Source organism: Syngnathus typhle, linkage group LG9, assembly GCF_033458585.1.
Source record: "Syngnathus typhle isolate RoL2023-S1 ecotype Sweden linkage group LG9, RoL_Styp_1.0, whole genome shotgun sequence".
Taxonomy (NCBI): domain Eukaryota; kingdom Metazoa; phylum Chordata; class Actinopteri; order Syngnathiformes; family Syngnathidae; genus Syngnathus; species Syngnathus typhle.
In genome coordinates this window covers 8202250-8218987 of record NC_083746.1, presented here as the reverse complement: position 1 = coordinate 8218987, position 16738 = coordinate 8202250, and the positions used below count along the sequence as shown (strand labels likewise).

Genomic DNA, 16738 nt, shown 5'->3' with positions numbered 1-16738 from the left:
ATTATGAAGACATAACCGAGGAGCAAATTCAGATGCAACTCTCGCTCCCCTCCCGGTATGAAATTCTAACAGCCACTTTGTATTCATCCATTGAGGACCTTGTTAAATATTTGCAATGTGCCAAGTCACACAGAGGCGAGGCATCATAGCCATTACCATTGAGGTGCGCGCCTCTTTTAAATGTTAATTGCCATTCATCACATATTCTCATTACATTCCGAGGAAAAAGATGTGCTGTGGGCTCTAGCCAAAGCATCTCATTTATTTTCGGAATGGTATTAAATATACACACACTTATGATTCATTCACACGGACAGAAGAGGAAAAATCAGTGCGATGTTTCTGGGGTAATCTATATGGAAAGTAATGACAAATAAGATAAGTGATGAAAATTTATTTTTTATTTTAGGAAATAAATGTAAATAGTTTTCCTATTAATGCGTTTCAGAATTAGTATGTAAATTATACCTATATTGCATTTTCTAGTTATTTTTTATTCCTAGTTATCAACAAATTAGAAAACGAGTAGGAATTAGAAAACCAATGTCATTTATTTTCTGTTCTGCTTTATTCAGATCAAGGTTGCAGGGATTTTGGATGAGCGGCAAGGTGTACCCCAAACCTGTTGGCCATTTACATTCAGACCTCCACAGAGTTGGAACTGAACTCCTCAGGTGAGCTCCATGCTTATCTGTGTAATGTACTCTTTTATTTCATGAAAAAACATACGCACTTTTTTTTTTTTTTTTTTTTTTTTTTTACACACCTCTGGTACAAACTATCATTAAAACCCGTGCGGCAAAAGAAATATTCTGTGGGCGTATTTGGTGCAGAACAAGAATTTTCCAATGCATTGTATGAAGTAATGCTATCTTTTCTTTTTTTTTGACACTGGAGATTCCTTGCCTGAGGGAGAACACCAGTGTCACTTAAAAGTCAGCAGCAGCAAAAAGCTGAAACGTGTCATCTTTACAAAAACTTAAAAAAAGAAATTAAAGGCTTTGATTAGTCGTACCGCCTCGTGTGTATTGCAATCCAAACTTTGACCCGCGCATATTAACAAGGCTCCCTCTCACTTCCTTTGAAAGTAGGTGAGAAGAGCAAGGTAAGGCTAATGAGGTTCATTACAGGAATCCACCCACGTAGCAAGCTAGCCTGTCTTGACCATGTCAGGCTGAACTTTCTATATACCATTTTTTATATATATATATATATATATATATATATATATATATATATATATATATATATATATATATATATATATATATATATATATATATATATATATAACAAATTACCCATGCAAAAATAAAACGCAGGAAACGATGCATCTGCAGCATCTTATTTTCATTACTTGTTGTCTTGGAATCCCAAGAACCGGAATTTATATTGTTAGAAGTTAATTGGTTTCTGAGATTAAACCAAAGTAGCCATTGACTTTTATTATAAATATGGGCTGGAAAAGGACATACTAGGGGAAATAAAAAGATACGGATATGGATTGGTCGGTGCTGAGATGAGGAATATGCTGCCTTGGACTTTGAAGGCTATTTTCAGTTATAGCTTAAGCTTGACACAATGGACCCGTACAATACGGGTGGATCTGAGGTCTTGAGGATATGCGCTCATATAAGGAAATCCCCTCTACAAAGAGAGGAGGTGAACAGCAGTTATTTAACAAGATGTCCCAGTCAGCAGAATAGGGATTAAAATGCACTAGTGCTTATCTGGCATGACTTGAAAACTGGAGCTTCCCACAAAAACTGGGTCGACAGAGGTCATCTTGGAAAAGTTGTTTATTTTCAACGTTTCTAACAAGAGCACAAGTGGACGTGTTTGTAGTTTTTTTTTTTTTTTTGCACATCTTGATCTTGTGGGCAGGGTGACCCAGCGATGCCTCACGATTCCAAAAGTCAACATGAGCTCTTTTAGTTTGTTTGCTTGTGTGCTTGTTTATTTCAGAAATTCTTAGGTAGATTTAAGTAATCCCGTCTCATCAAAAAGGATAGCTGTATCGATTTGTTGCAGATGAACTTCTGTCAACAATGACGGTAGGCTCAGGTTGATTTCCTTGAAACAGAATTCAAAGAAATGAAATCCTTATCTTGTGCGATGTATTTTTTCGAAGTAGACTTTGTTGCTTGCTTGCTTCCTTCCCAAAACATTTGATCCCAAAGCACTTGCATTCAAATATTCTAACCCTCCAAGCTGGAACTTATTTCAAAACCCCCTCAAATGCTTATTTTGTACTGCTTAACACTTTCCACTGACACATAAGGACAGCTCAAGTAGAAAGGATTTGCCCCATCCTAGGATTGTACCCGTTGTAAATGATAGATTCAGAGAGAGGCAAGAAAACGGAATAATAATCTCTTTGACGAAAGACATGACAAGTGACTAGACATAGAAAAGAAACCAAGCGCACAGAAAATTGGATTTTCAAGAGTGCCTTGTCTCTGGAAGAAAAAAAAAGAGCAGCCAGGTAGCATTAGAGTGGCTTTCATTAGCCTCATCATTTGGCACCAGTGAACCGTGAAGATGGTTAAGTGATATTATGTTAACCTCTTGTTTTACATCCGGAATAGAAATGAAATGTAATTAGGCGCTGATTGTTCTTCCTACGCAGTTTTTCACGTAAATGCAGATGGACTCGAGTCATTTACTGACCGTCTGTGTCATTGTTCTCATCTAAGGACCCTCAAGTCTGCCATTTTACCCAATAATTGACAAAAGCCACCCACATCAACTCTACAGGACAAAATGTTAAATTTAAATGTGTCTCAGTCCTATTACTGGCCTGACGGGAAATGATGAGATGAATTTTTTTATGCTGTTGGATAATCTTCCCATTATATTTCCCAGGAAATAACCAGAGCCAGGTTGCAGACTTAACAGGGTCACAAAAGTCGCTTTTTCGGGTCGCACTCTTCCATTAATTTCCAAGCACAATGTTATCAACCAAACCATAGTATGAGCAATTTTCCTATGATGCAGTGCCAACCCCCAACTTACCAAAGTATACTTGGAAACCTCACACAAGCACAGAGAGAAGGTGCAAATGCCAGAGAGGAAGGGCCAAGCTGAGATTCAAAGAGCTGTGAGGCAGACGCGCTAAAAAACGCCACATAGCCAATGACTCTCCTTCTTTCTATTTTTTCTTTTCATATTGGATCACGCTCTTGAATGTGACCTCACAGTCCCTCCGATTGCAACTACATAGAAAAGCATCATTTTCAGAGCTTCTGGCACTTTTCTCCCCCTAAATCTCTGTCCCGCTGATGACTACAATGATGAGAGAGATCTGGAGAGGCAGATGGGCCGTTGTGATATCCCTTCTGGTCTGGTCTGACTCCTTCCCAATGCTCTGATCAAGGCCAGCCCAGGACCCATAACACCTTGCCGAAGGTCAGGCTTGTATGGATTTGATGGAGTCACAGCATGAGCACAGTCAGAAAACGCTGTTACGGCAGGTAGACACAAAGCAACGGGGGCAATCAGTGATAGAATCCACCCAATTCTCTGGCTAATTAATTGTAATTACCCGGCACAACAGGAGGTACCTGAGTAATAAATGGCCACAGAGACAGCTAAATGGGATGAAGTCAAAAAACCTCATCAAAGGTTACACACTATTCTATATTGCTTGGAGCTTATTAGAGCTGCAGTCGATCTAAAAAATGACCTTTACAGGATAAACTACTCTCTACCAGATATATCTGGAGAACCGAAGATGATCTCTATATATGTCTCTTCAAATATGTTTTCTCCTCCTACTCCCGCCTGATTTGTTCATGTTGAAGCCTTGTCACGGGACTCCGTACAAGCGTGGAACTATATTTGGTAACTGACGGGGGCGTTGAAAAATAAAACACACAATCTCACTATGAGGCAGTAATAATAAGCATGTAAAATGGGAACTTGCATTCCGGTGGCCTGGTATGTCAATTAAGCACCCTGAATGAAAACTTGAATGTGCGAAATTTTTGATCATGTTACCTGGAACCAGAAATGCATATCTAGCTAGCAAGCTTTAGGCGACCATATTTTGATTTAAAAAAAAACCCGACACTTGGCACGGATGACACTCAAAAGTGCCATCCATTATAACGCTAATCATTTTAAAGTAGAGCTACAACATATTGGAAAAGGTCACGTCTATCACTCCCACTGATATCGAACCCGACCCCACCCATCCAATCAGTGCAGAGCTTATTCATTTATTTCGTCTTACTGAAAACAGCAATCTAAACTAGAAACAACCCAAGGATGAGGCCAAGTCTTTGATGCCTTCTCTTAATAAATTTAATACTCTTTCAATGGTCCGCCATGTTCATATTCGCAATAATGCCCCGAGGGAGCTTTAAGTAATAGCGCAGCAATACGTTGAATCTTAAGCAAATCCGGCTCAGCGTAAACAACTTTGTATTGTACCGAGACTCCCGAAGGACATCTGAGACGGGCTATTTTTTCAGCATGCAATATTTAACAGATATGCTGTAAAACATGCTGTTTTCTAATCATGACTTTATCCCCACACTGATATATACAGATTCGGATGATGTATAAATCGGCTCGCCGTGTAATGTTGCCTTATTGCTACCCTCAATTTAACTTGGATTTTTTTTCTCGTGTTTACCCCAGCAGTAGCCTTTCACAGTGATTCATATTTCCGATGTACTTTATGTACTTTTTAGAGTTAAGAGTAATCCATCTCACACACACGCACTTCTGAACACAAGCCTTTTATTTCTTTTCAACATTGAGGATTGGACTGGATCTTAATAATTTAGAGAAAGTTAGAGTTTGCAAGCAGAAGTGCCGTTGCCAACCAATCGAATTCTTCATTTATCCATTCATCCATCTATAGATCTTCTGTACTGCTTATCTTCACCAATAACCAATCAATCGATCAATCAATCAAGCAATTAATCAGCCAATCCCCTGAAGCATTTTTAACCAGACAACCCACAAAAACACATTTTGCACTGTGATGCATTTGCATTACTTTTTATACCATTCCCAACTCAAGAACCACAACTGGATATGATTTATCATGTGATACAAAAGTTGTTGTTCCGGCATGTCTAATTGCACTAACTATGCATAATGTTAATTTGTCAAAAAAAACTGAGTCAGACTCAGATTTGGAACGATTCAACCAGCAATCATGCCTCACCCGTGCGTCATTTGTATCTGCAATCACGGAAGAAATAGCCAAGAGACCATTTTTGAGAGAAAGAGGCCATGGCTAAAGGAAGAGGATTAAAAACGTGGGGGGGAGTAGGATGCATAAAAAGACAATCCAGACAGCCTGACATGTGACGAGGATTCTTAGCAAGCTGCATTGCGAGCGAAATCATCCAATGACGTGTATAAAAAAAAAAAAGCTCAAGAGCTGCTGGACCTTGTTTCTTTTTTGCAATAGGTATTCCCACCCATAGTTGTGTAACGATAAACCGAATCCTCTTTTTCATTTCAACACACATCATGTTATTTGCCTGCACCCAACAAGTGTCAAATGAATTTATCAGCAATGTTGTTCTAAACTTAAGGCCCTGCAATCGTTCATCTTTGCCGCATAGAACGAAATAAGCATTGACTCATTCATACGCCAGCTGAAGAAAACAGGTTGCAGCGCTGGGTTCAAAAGGAAAATCTGCAATTGCGTCTTATTCAAGGACAGTTTCCACACAGCAGATGGCTGACACCAACATCCCAAATAGCCCTTTGGAATGACTACAATTTCATTATTGAGTGGTCATTTTGAAATATTTATGCTCTTCAGCGCCCCGAGTACAATTGCCCCCAGTGAGCATTTTTGTCAGCCAATCATTCACCCGATGCTAATGACCAGGTTCCAGCACTACTGTCTCGCTGATATCATGCCTGAGGACTGATGTATTGATTAGGCGAGATTGATCAAGGCAGGGATGATACGGCAACATTACATGATTTAGTCAGCCGCTAATATCTTACGTCAGGGACGACCTTTGGGATTTTCATCATCCATCCGAGACCTCCTTGATGTCCACTAGCTGCACCACCGATAAAGACAAGAGAAAATAACACTGTTTTGACTCGGAATAAATTAATTACATATTATGCTAATAGCGTCTGTTTTCCCATGATGGCAAGTGTCAACAAACAGTTGGAGTTCAATTCGAGCAAGACAAACAAAAACAGAACAAATTTGCAGTTTCATAGGGAGAGTTTTAAATTTGACAAAAAACATTTTTTTTGCCATATCCATTAAAACTGTCAGTGCCTGGAGCTAGTCTTCCTGGAGAAAACCTTCACAAGCAAATACCTCAGCTGAGATTAAACCCAGGACCTCTCTGCTACGTAGCACACATGCGTACCGCTCAAAGACAATGTTGCCCCACAGAAAATATCAATCTTCATTTTTCTGGTCTGCTTTGCTTTACCCAGACCCCTGAATGCAGGGCTATTAAAGAATGAAGAACCACATTTTCCAAGCTGTCCCACTTTAGCAGACGATAATGTAGTCTGTTATCACCTTGGGACTGCTGCTTTATTAGTGCATTCCCGCACCCCCCTCCCCCCATATACGATGCCATTTGCATGCGGTGTGTACCGTACGAAATGATGAGGCACTTCTATTGTCCCGATATTGCCACAACGAACAATCTTCATACAAGCTATTAATTTAGTCATTTCATTGGAATTATGCAAATGTTTCCTGTTAGCGTTGGCCCAGTCGACACGTTTGTCGTCCGTCATTTGAAAGATTTTACTTTTCACATAAATATGTTTATAGATGACAACGATTGTATTCTATTTGTCTTTTTTTTTTCTTTAAATAGCTGTTGTGTGAAGCGATAAGTGTGAAGTACAATCATAAAAACAGATTTTCACCCCCCCAAACAAATCATCAGCAGCTGACTATCTCTTGCCCAGCAAAATAATGTTTTGGCATTCATCAGTCTGAAAAATAATTTCTTATGCATGACACATTTTGACTGCATGCACAAATTATCTGTGCTATTTGCAAAACTCACCTCAGCTCACCGAAACACAAATTCACAGTGGTAGCAATGGCAAGTGGAGATTTAGTTCTGGTGACAGGAGAGCAGTGAAGCAGGCTGATGGTAAAGAGTTTCAGACAACCACACCATGCCAAAGGCACTTCTTTCAGTTGAATGAGGAGCTGTCATAGGCTGTGACCTTCATCAGTGCGCCGGGATAAGGTGTCTTCCTGTCCTGTTTCTAAATCATGCCGCGGGAACCTTGCACATGCCTCGCGCTTGTATATTACATTTACATTCACAGCAAAGGCTGCATTTAAAGTGGGAATAACAAGATGCAGCTCCTCTGACAGCCTTTTGCGGTTTAACCTCTTTGCTCTGGTATTGATTCTTGGCTGGAACTTGACCAGCGGATAACCCACTGTTGGACATAGTGGCTGAGTTTAGCAACAAAGCACTCACTGCTTAAGAGGAGAGCTTGCGACTATTTTAGGAGTCAGCGGTAGCAAAAAAAAAAAAAAAAATGTCACAAAGACATCAAGGTATATGCTTACATCACTATGACTGTAAAGCGTTTTATATATGGAGGGTAGAATATTTCAAGGGTTGTGAGCTGTGTTAAAACTGCTTGCCTGATTTGAATGTTTCCTTACGTCACTTTTTTGCCCTTCACTAACATCCATAAGCCCGACATTTTCATTCAGAATGGCATGCAATTATGAAAGGCTGTAGTCAGAAAAATGCATATCCGGCTTCAACAAAACTGCAGCGCTAACAATACTAAGCTAGCATTCCAATGAAGCAAAATGTTCAGATAGCCTCCTCCATTCAAAATTGGGTTTCAAGATTTTTTTTGCAAATTGGTACGACTGGCCAATTGCCAAGTGGGTGTTGATTTGACAAAGTACTGATCAATATAACATGTTGAAAAGACTTTTTTGCTGATGCAAGCCATTTTCTCGGGTTTCCTGAAAAGTGATGGTTTTATAGATGCAAGGTTTCTTTCCGATGAAAGTGCCATGAAGAAATGTACAGTATTTTTTAAGAACGGCTATCCAGAAGGGGTTTATGGTGGAGGCTGTTGTCCAGCTGGCAGAGGAGCAAAGTCTGTTGTTCTGGGGGCTGCAGGGCAGGTGAGCTTCTGTGAGCGTCGACGGTGGGTCGGGCCCATGATGCGAGTGGCATGTTGTTGGTGCAGCTGATGGGGAGGGGAAAGGGGTCGGCATTACCTTCAAGGCTTCTTACCTCATTCGCTCCATCCCATCTGTCCAATGCTGACAGGCGCTAGGTAGAATCAAAAATAAATTCTTCTATCCGGGATTAAATGTCAATTTGCAAGAATTGAGACACCAAATTATTAATAGGTCGTAACTTGACTTGAAAACAATAGGCACTCTGGATATGTGAATTGGGTTTGGGTAAATGACTTTGCACATGACTCCATAACTACATTTAATTGTGACTTGAAAAACGTTTGTACAGCAAGACTGTAAAAAAAAAGACACTTTCATAAAAACAAACCGAGCAGATGGGATATTCCAGCCATTGATCGTCGTCGCAAAGGCCCAGTGTGTATCAACTGATTAATTTTTGCCTCACTATTGCTTCTCTGCAGTGACCTTCACTTTAAAACCCGATTTATGCTATTTTGCTAAGTTGATTATTGGATGCCCTTTGACAGCAGGCAACTTTTTAACATTCAGCATTAGATCAATATTAACCCCCCCAATGTTTTGACTTAGCAAAGCAGAAAAAAATCTGATGAGATTAACAGCGTTAAGAATTAGGTGTGCCCTTATCAAGTCAGGATTGAATTAAACATCTATTGCATTGAGATTAAAATGCACATAACCACTTTCTTCTGACTGACTGATATTGGACACAGAAAACAGGAGACCATTTTCCTCTTGCTTGTATTCACTTTCATCGATTGAATAATGGAGCAGACTTTGTGCTTTTGCTCGTACGGCTGGAATGAAAATGGGCCTGGTTTTGAACGATGATATGAATATGAAGGAAGTAGATCTACTAAGGTTGGTGCTAATAGAATTTTCCAGAAGTTCACTAGTCTTTTATTTTTTTTTAACAAAACTTTGTATGGTCGACCACATTAGAGTGCACAAAAAAACACTACCATGTAATCAACGATTGCATTTTAAATAATTGCCCTGGCAGTGAAGAGTTTGTTTTAAATGCTGAATCAAAGCAAACCACCAGAATGTATTTTATGCATTCATCAAATGATGCATTATATTTGCCCTTGATCAGCATCCATTGATTCCCCGAAGACCCCCATAGAGAGCAGGCACATCTCTTTTGTGCCAAACATGAAATTACTGCGGTTGTACAGAGCTTCACATTTACCCTTTTAAACAATCCACTTGAACCAATTAGCAAACACCGCGTAGCAACCGACAAAACCCCACGACCAATTTAGCGTTATTCACATTCCCTAATCTTGCGTATTCCGTCGTTTATTGCCCACTGATACCAAATGACGCGGTGGTCGCATAATTTTACTTTTCTTGACTGATTTAATTATTAACATTGAAGGGGTGCATGAGCGTTGAAAATGTGACTTTGTTGCATACAGTAGGCTGCTGACTTGAAGAGACACGACGCTCGGAGCAATCTAAAATCATTGAACCCTGCTCTTTGCACTCGTGCAAAGCACGGCAATTCCTCAGTCCGCTTCTCAAGCTCCGATAGCTTTCACTTTCCTTTGGGCTGTGTGTTCTTACATATGGAGAGAACGAATCCACATAAGGTCCTACAGGAGTAAGAGAAGCCGTAATGAAAGCTCTCATTAGGAAGTGGAAGCTTCTGACTTTCATCTGCTATTAGAGTATGGTTGCAAAAATGCATGCTCTCAAAAGCTGAACTAAACCACTGAGCCAAAGCGTGTCCAATCTCAGCAAGCTGATACGTTACCTCCCAAGTCATTTCAGCACTTCCATTGAGATGAAAGCGCAAGTCAAATGTTCTACAGTTAAAATGAAGTGGTGACTGGATGTCTGCACTCAGTCGATTCAACCCAGCTCAACATCACACACGCATTAGAACGCCGTGTGTGTCCACATTCAATGTCTTCCTTTGATCCTTCTGTCTCAACACCTGCGGTCATACCGCCCTCCCGCAGCTCGATCATTCGGTGTAAACAAAATTTCAAACTCGCTCCTTGCGTTTTTTAATGAGCTGACCGACCGGACTATAATTCCACTCAAGTGGAGTCTTTTCAAAATGTGCTTGTTAGAAAAGGGCTGGCTGAAAGCAGAATGGAGATGCTGAAGCTGTGTACGCACATAGTAACAATCTTGGCCAATTTGAGCATTTTTTTTTTCTGTGGTGCAATCAAAATCAAAAAGGGCTTGATTATGAGGTGTGTCTAAAACACAATCCTGAGCGATTATGCTGTAGTGTTGGGTGTGTCAAGTATTTTTTTTTTCTTCTTTCTTGAGCTGCTCAGAAAACAGTCAAGAGTGATGAACCCAAATGTTAAAACTGATCGATATCGCAGAACATCCATCAACGGCATGTTCCAGCTGAGCCACCGTGAGTGTGACATGAAACAAAGCCAATTATGCAATGTTTGCTGACAGCGGGGGATGAAAAAAATAAACAAAAGCAAATACAAATTCATATTTACACAATATATTCAATCAATAGTGGCTACAATGTGGCTATTTAATGAAGAAAAGCAAATACAAATACATATTTAAACAATATATTGAATAAATAGTGGCTACAATATGGCTTTCAGAGGAGCTCCACATTTCACTTTTTTCACTACAGGTATTTTTAAAATTTGAAATAATTTAATTATAGGTTGAGTATATATATTTAGATATACAGGCCCCATTGGACCACATTGCCTGCTGTGCACGGGGCCTCAGAAACATTCAGTGCATTTCCTTATTAAATGCTAACACCACCATTTAAATGTTCCTTTCACCGAGGTGTGACCTATGGTGTTTGCTTGAAGACGAAAAAAAAGAGAGCAAATATCAGCCTGTGCTCTGCAGTCGACACAATCGCCTTCATTGTAACACGGGGCACAGAGAACAACAAGAAATACAATATTTAGTGGCTTTTATGCAAATTTGACATTTCCCTTGGCTGAACATAGCGAGGCTTTCTGTTGACCACTGATCGCATGTGTTAGTGCTGAGGCAGCAGCGTCCTCCGTTGCGTTACGTCGTCATTATTTGTTTTCACCGCATTAATATCGGTCAAATAGAAGCCGCGCGCCGGCAGGTTGGAAAAGTTGAGCTGATTGTGTAGCAAATGTATTGTAGTTGTGTGCCAAATGCATCAGAGTGAAGGCCTATCTCACGGCTGCACCTTTCTAACTGAATCGTAAAGAGCGGAAAGCAATTTCACGCCGAAAATGAGACACGTGGACACGCGTTACGGAAATAAAAAACACCAGTTCAGATTTATTTTAATGCGTTTTAAATTATTGCAACTATATTACGACATGGACAGATAAATGAATACATACAGTAAAACTTAGTGGCTTGTTTGCGGGACATGTGCTCAACAAGTTTGGCTAACAAGTGACTTATTATTTTATAGCTGGTAGAGATTTGATCTACCACATCAATTGAACTTTATTTAGTACATCTGGTCAGTAAATGGAAAACATTTCATCTTAAGAACATAATCGTTTTGTTTATTTGCGAGGATGTGAAAATTTGTTTTCTGCCCAACTTTTAATTTAATTTTAATTTGTTCCGAGTATGTTTATGTTCTCAAAGACATTTGCTGTCCAGCAACAACAACCACTAATGAGAGAATTTGGTCTTGTTCAGCGTTCAGCATATTAATGCAAAAGAATTTCATGACATGTTGTTATTGTTTTTTTTAGTTTTTGTATTGCTGGGTGTCATTTCCCCTGGTAAAAACGCAAAGACTTTTATTCAAAGCTGCTTTTTTTTTTGCTCATCCGACATTTCTTTCTTGCTATTTGAAAATATCATTTCAAAACACCCACACTACAGTGGTGGTTTAAACAAAATAGGGAATTGAGTTAGCTGCCGTTTCTTGGTAATTTGAAACAGAGCTGTCATGTTTCACAAGCTTTATGGATCCAAAAACAAATAATGGCAACTCACTGGAGCACGCTCTCAAAAAGATGTCTAAAAAATGGTGAAATGTTCTCAAAATATCTACCAAATAGATTATAATAGCATCATTTTAGAATGACTAGTCCTCCAAGGTTCACTGGGGTATGGTATGGTACGGTACAGTACATGATGAGAGGGAGGGATGAAATGGATGGATGGAAATAATGACTCATCATGCAAGCCATGTGTCGACTTAGTCCTAGCTTAAGCAAGAGAGCTGCACTGCGTCAACTAAACGCACACGTCAAATAGACGGCGCACTATGAACAAGATGATAATCAGCTCTTTCTCTTGGGAGCATATAATCCATACTTATCTTCCACTTCTATGTTCTTTTTTATTTCATTCCCTGATAAATGGATCAAGATGAGCAGTTTTAAGGTCGCTCAGCTTTTACTTTGCCCACATTCAGAGCTGATACTTGCACATCAAAATGAAAAATTGGAAGCACTCGTGGAATTGCAGTGTTCAGACTAAAGATACATAAGAAGGATGCAGCAAAAAACAAATAAAATAAAAAAATGCGTGTAATATTTCTTCCATTCAGTGTCATTGTGGGGCCTCAACAAGAAAAGAAAAAAGTGGGTTGGACACATAGAATGTCATCCATTATGTGAGTCCTTCAGGTGTTTGTGTGCCAGATGTGCCTGTATGTTCTCATTTTCATGTGATATTCAGCCATGGCAAGTACACTGAGTTGTGGTTCCCTCTGTGCTACTGTAAATAAGCCCAGCATCTTGTGGGAATAGCCACATAAAAAACACTGTGTGGTAGCGAGACCTCCTGTGCCTGCTGCCAGAGGCAGAGCTGAAACATGGTCACCTTGCGCTTTACAATATCCATAACACACTAAAATAGCGTTTTTATCACATATAAAGTTGCTCTGTTTTTTTTTGCTAAAAACAATAGACATTGACGACAGTGACACAGGATGAAAATAGCAGTTATGTGTACTGATAAAACGACAGATTTATCATCCCATAAAATGTGTAAAGAATAAAAACGGGCAACAAGTGTGCGGACTCCCTCTAGTGCTCTATATATATACATATATATATATATATATATATAGACACAACAATCCACTTTTTGTTACCGCTCAACCGTGAAGGGTCACTCGCAAGACTTAACCAAAAGCATGTCAAGCCACTTGGCACAGGTTTCTTTAGCGACCTTTATAGATTAGTGGTAACCCTCTGCCCTTCAAATTCTGATCTGACATCAGCAGCAGTGGTAAAATGGTTTAATTCACATTTAAATGGGACTTCTCTCTTGCGGTCACAGCCCCTCGCGATGTGACCCGCATGACTAATACCATCTCAAAGGAAAGCGCGCGCATTATGGCTCTCGCCTCCATCCCTGCCATTTGCATAATTTAGTTTGCCATTTTGGAAAAAGTGCCATTAACAGCACTGAGACATAAATAGTATTTTTTTTAAATGATGTGTATTGGCAGGTCAATCCTTTAAGTGTAGTTGAAAATATCCAAATGTGCTCTGCTGCATTCCGGACCGTTTGGAACGGTTTGGTTATTCAGAGCACAACACTCTCGGAGTGACAGAGCAAACTCTGGCGCCTCTGACTGGGAAGACAGAGACTACGTTTACATGCAGTCAATATTCTGGTAAAGGTCAGAATTCCGGTTTCTGAAACATTCAGAATATCCACATTACATACCTGTACAACAGAGTCACTCACAATTTTAAATATGCTGAATATCATGTTACTTTCTCTCGTCAACAAAACACGTTTGATTCACTCACCACAAAAATGAACGCATTTACGCCCAATGGAAACTGTGGGTCTTATTTGAAATTTAAAAAAAAAAAAAATTAAGTTTCAAATTGTCTTTCTTGTCTGCGTGTTAACAAACCAAACAATTTCTCACTTTGATGTTCGGCAGAGGTAATTAGACCTTTATTTTTTATAGACCTAACTAAGTAGTGATTTATTGGGGCACTTATAATTCAAATCAAACATTGAACCCTTGGGGCAATATTCGAAAGTACCTGTTGTTCTTGTCATAAAGAGGAAAAACAAGGTGATTAGGCGTGCGAGCGTGAGATGGGGGAGGGCGGGGAGGGGGGGGGGGGTCTGTCGGCATCACATGGATGACCACAGCAACTTGCAACTTGCACTGAAGGGGAAATAATCACCACGCTACCTTCTTATGAATTATTAAGTGCTCTGTTCTTATTTTAGCCCTGACTTGCTGTTCTGCATTTATTCACGTCGGTTCAAGGTGTTTATTTGATCAATCTTTTTGTTGTCGTTGTTGACAGCTGTATTACGACAGATAAGCGAGAGCGTGTGAGCTGATCAAGTGGTGAGACAAGCTTTGAGAGCAAAGCGGCGCAGGAGCAGCAGGAGCAGCAGGAGCAGCAGGAGCAGCAGGAGCAGCAGCGCTCTGGTCACAAGGAGCTGTGGTAGAAGCAGCAGCAGCAGCACTATCAGTCACAGCGCAGGAAGCATCGGCAGCAGCAGCAGCAGCAGCAGCAGCAGCAGCAGAAGCAGCAAACTCTTCTCCGATTCTCTCTTCTTCCCGGAGTTCTTTCTTGCTCGGAGTACCAACGCCAAGGAAGTCCGAGGAGGTGACAGCTGCTGTTTTTTAAAAAAAAGAGAAAGAAAAAAAAACAATCGCAGACCTGGCTGCCCCCATGCCTATCGAATTTGTTTGCAAAATCAAGTTTGCAGAGGAGGATGAGAAGCAGAAAAGCAAGCAGGATGGGGACAAGGAGAGTCTGATCGAGGAGAGCTGCGCACCTCCGGCCAAGGACTTGGCCGGGTTTGCAAACTCCTGCTCCCTACACGGGATTAATCACATCTTTGTCTCTGGACGGCTGGGTATCCGGCAGACTCTGTGGGCTCTTGCTTTCCTCACTTCCCTGGCACTCTTTGTTTACCAGGCAGCAAAATGTGCCATCTCCTACCTGGAGCATCCTCACGTCACAGCCCTGAACGAAGAAGCCAGTCCGGAGATGGTTTTCCCCGCCGTGACCATCTGCAACATCAACCGCTTTCGCTTCTCCGCACTCACCGATGCCGATATCTACCACCTGGCTAATCTGACGGGACTGCCCCCCAAAAACAGGGACGGGCACAAACCCACCGATTTGATGTACCCTGCTCCAGACATGCAGGACATATTCAACAGGACGGGACACCAGCTGGACGAGATGCTCATGAGCTGCAACTTCAGCGGGCAGAACTGCTCAGCGGAGGACTTCACTGTGGTGAGTGCAAAAGTTTCTCAAAAGTTCTCCCGCATTCTTGGGCCCGGGTAGGGATCACCGTTAGAGTTAAGGTTCATGTTAGGGTTTGTTCATTACATCACTGCATCAGCCCAACTGAAGTAAATTCTTCGGGAATTTAAAAGGTTTCATAAAAAACAAATTGACATGGATGGAAAGGTCGACATGACCCGTGTATGTGCATGCTTGCGTGTCGTCATCTCCAAGGTACACGTGGTTTTCATGATCCGTTTCTTGCATGACTCAAGCTCCATCAGTGAGCCACCTCTCTTCTCACTAAGTTGAACGCTTCACTCGATGCCGCCGTCAACTGTGACAAATATCTGCCATCAAAAGACCAAAACAAAAAAGATAGCGTCTACGTGATAGGCGCACTTTTCCCCCCAACAAACCTTTTCTCTGATGCTGCCTCAAAGACGGTGCGGTGCACTCTCGTCGTCAAAAATAGCCTCGTCGGATGTTTTTCCTCCCTGTTGCTCTCTCTCTCTCTCTCTCTCCCTTCAGTGAGGAGAGTAATGCATCTTCAACGTTGTATTTCAATCGCGCTGCTGTTGAGTTTAAATATTTCAAGAGCGATATACATGATTTTTGCATTAGCCAGATTGACTAAAAGGCATGAAACAATCGGACGGGCGTGAGTGTGTTTGAGAGAGAGGGAGAGTTTCTTGTTTTCCACAGTAGTTACTAAACACACCTTCCTCACAGGAGATGGAGTTCCCTTTTTCGGAATATGCAAATTGCTTTGGTGTTGATAAAGCGCTCGTGTCAAGGCGTGTGTTCAACATTGATACCGCAAAGGCAGTGCGCCGCCTTAAATTTATTTTTTCAAATAACACACAAATAATTCAGTGGCTTCTTTTTTTCTTACTCATGCACTTACATTTCTAAATGAGGACTACCTAACGTCGCAGGTGTTTTAGATGTACCAACAGGTAGCGTGATCCCTCGCAGGAGAGGAAAAGCAGTTTGTTGTGACAATATCGCTTTAAAATTTGATAAGGAGTCTCTTTCCCAATTGGAACGTGTGTCATGTAGCAAAATGTCAGTCACATGTCAGTCAATGAAGCATCTATTCGCATTTCTTGGACTCCGGGGTGACTTCATCGGTTCCCTAAACTGCTTGTTGGCCTCTGTCAGCCTTGTGATCAAATTTATCTGCATTTTCGGAGACTGTCGCTTAGATTTGTTACAGGCTATTTGCCGCTTCCACGCCTGACAAATCACTTTGTCCGACTTTGGACTTGGGGATGTGGCTCAAGTGTGACGGCGGCGTAGTCAGGAGGGCAGAAAGCACGGGAACGTGTTTGCCTGCAAAAAACAGCTTGCTTGCCATTTGTTATGAGCTTGGAAATAGAAGGGAGTCATGATTAGT

The 16738-nt window shown here is 40.9% G+C and overlaps 1 protein-coding gene across 1 annotated transcript in view; it reads left to right on the top strand.

The window, feature by feature from the left end:
• The first annotated feature begins 572 nt into the window (after window positions 1-572).
• The window catches only part of asic4a (acid-sensing (proton-gated) ion channel family member 4a), a 64675-nt gene continuing 48509 nt past the window's right edge, over window positions 573-16738 (top strand). The window contains exons 1-2 of the mRNA XM_061287838.1: window positions 573-674; window positions 14398-15348. Coding sequence (XP_061143822.1) covers window positions 14773-15348 — 576 coding nt within the window. The 5' untranslated portion in view covers window positions 573-674; window positions 14398-14772. The remainder of the gene's footprint in view (window positions 675-14397; window positions 15349-16738) is intronic.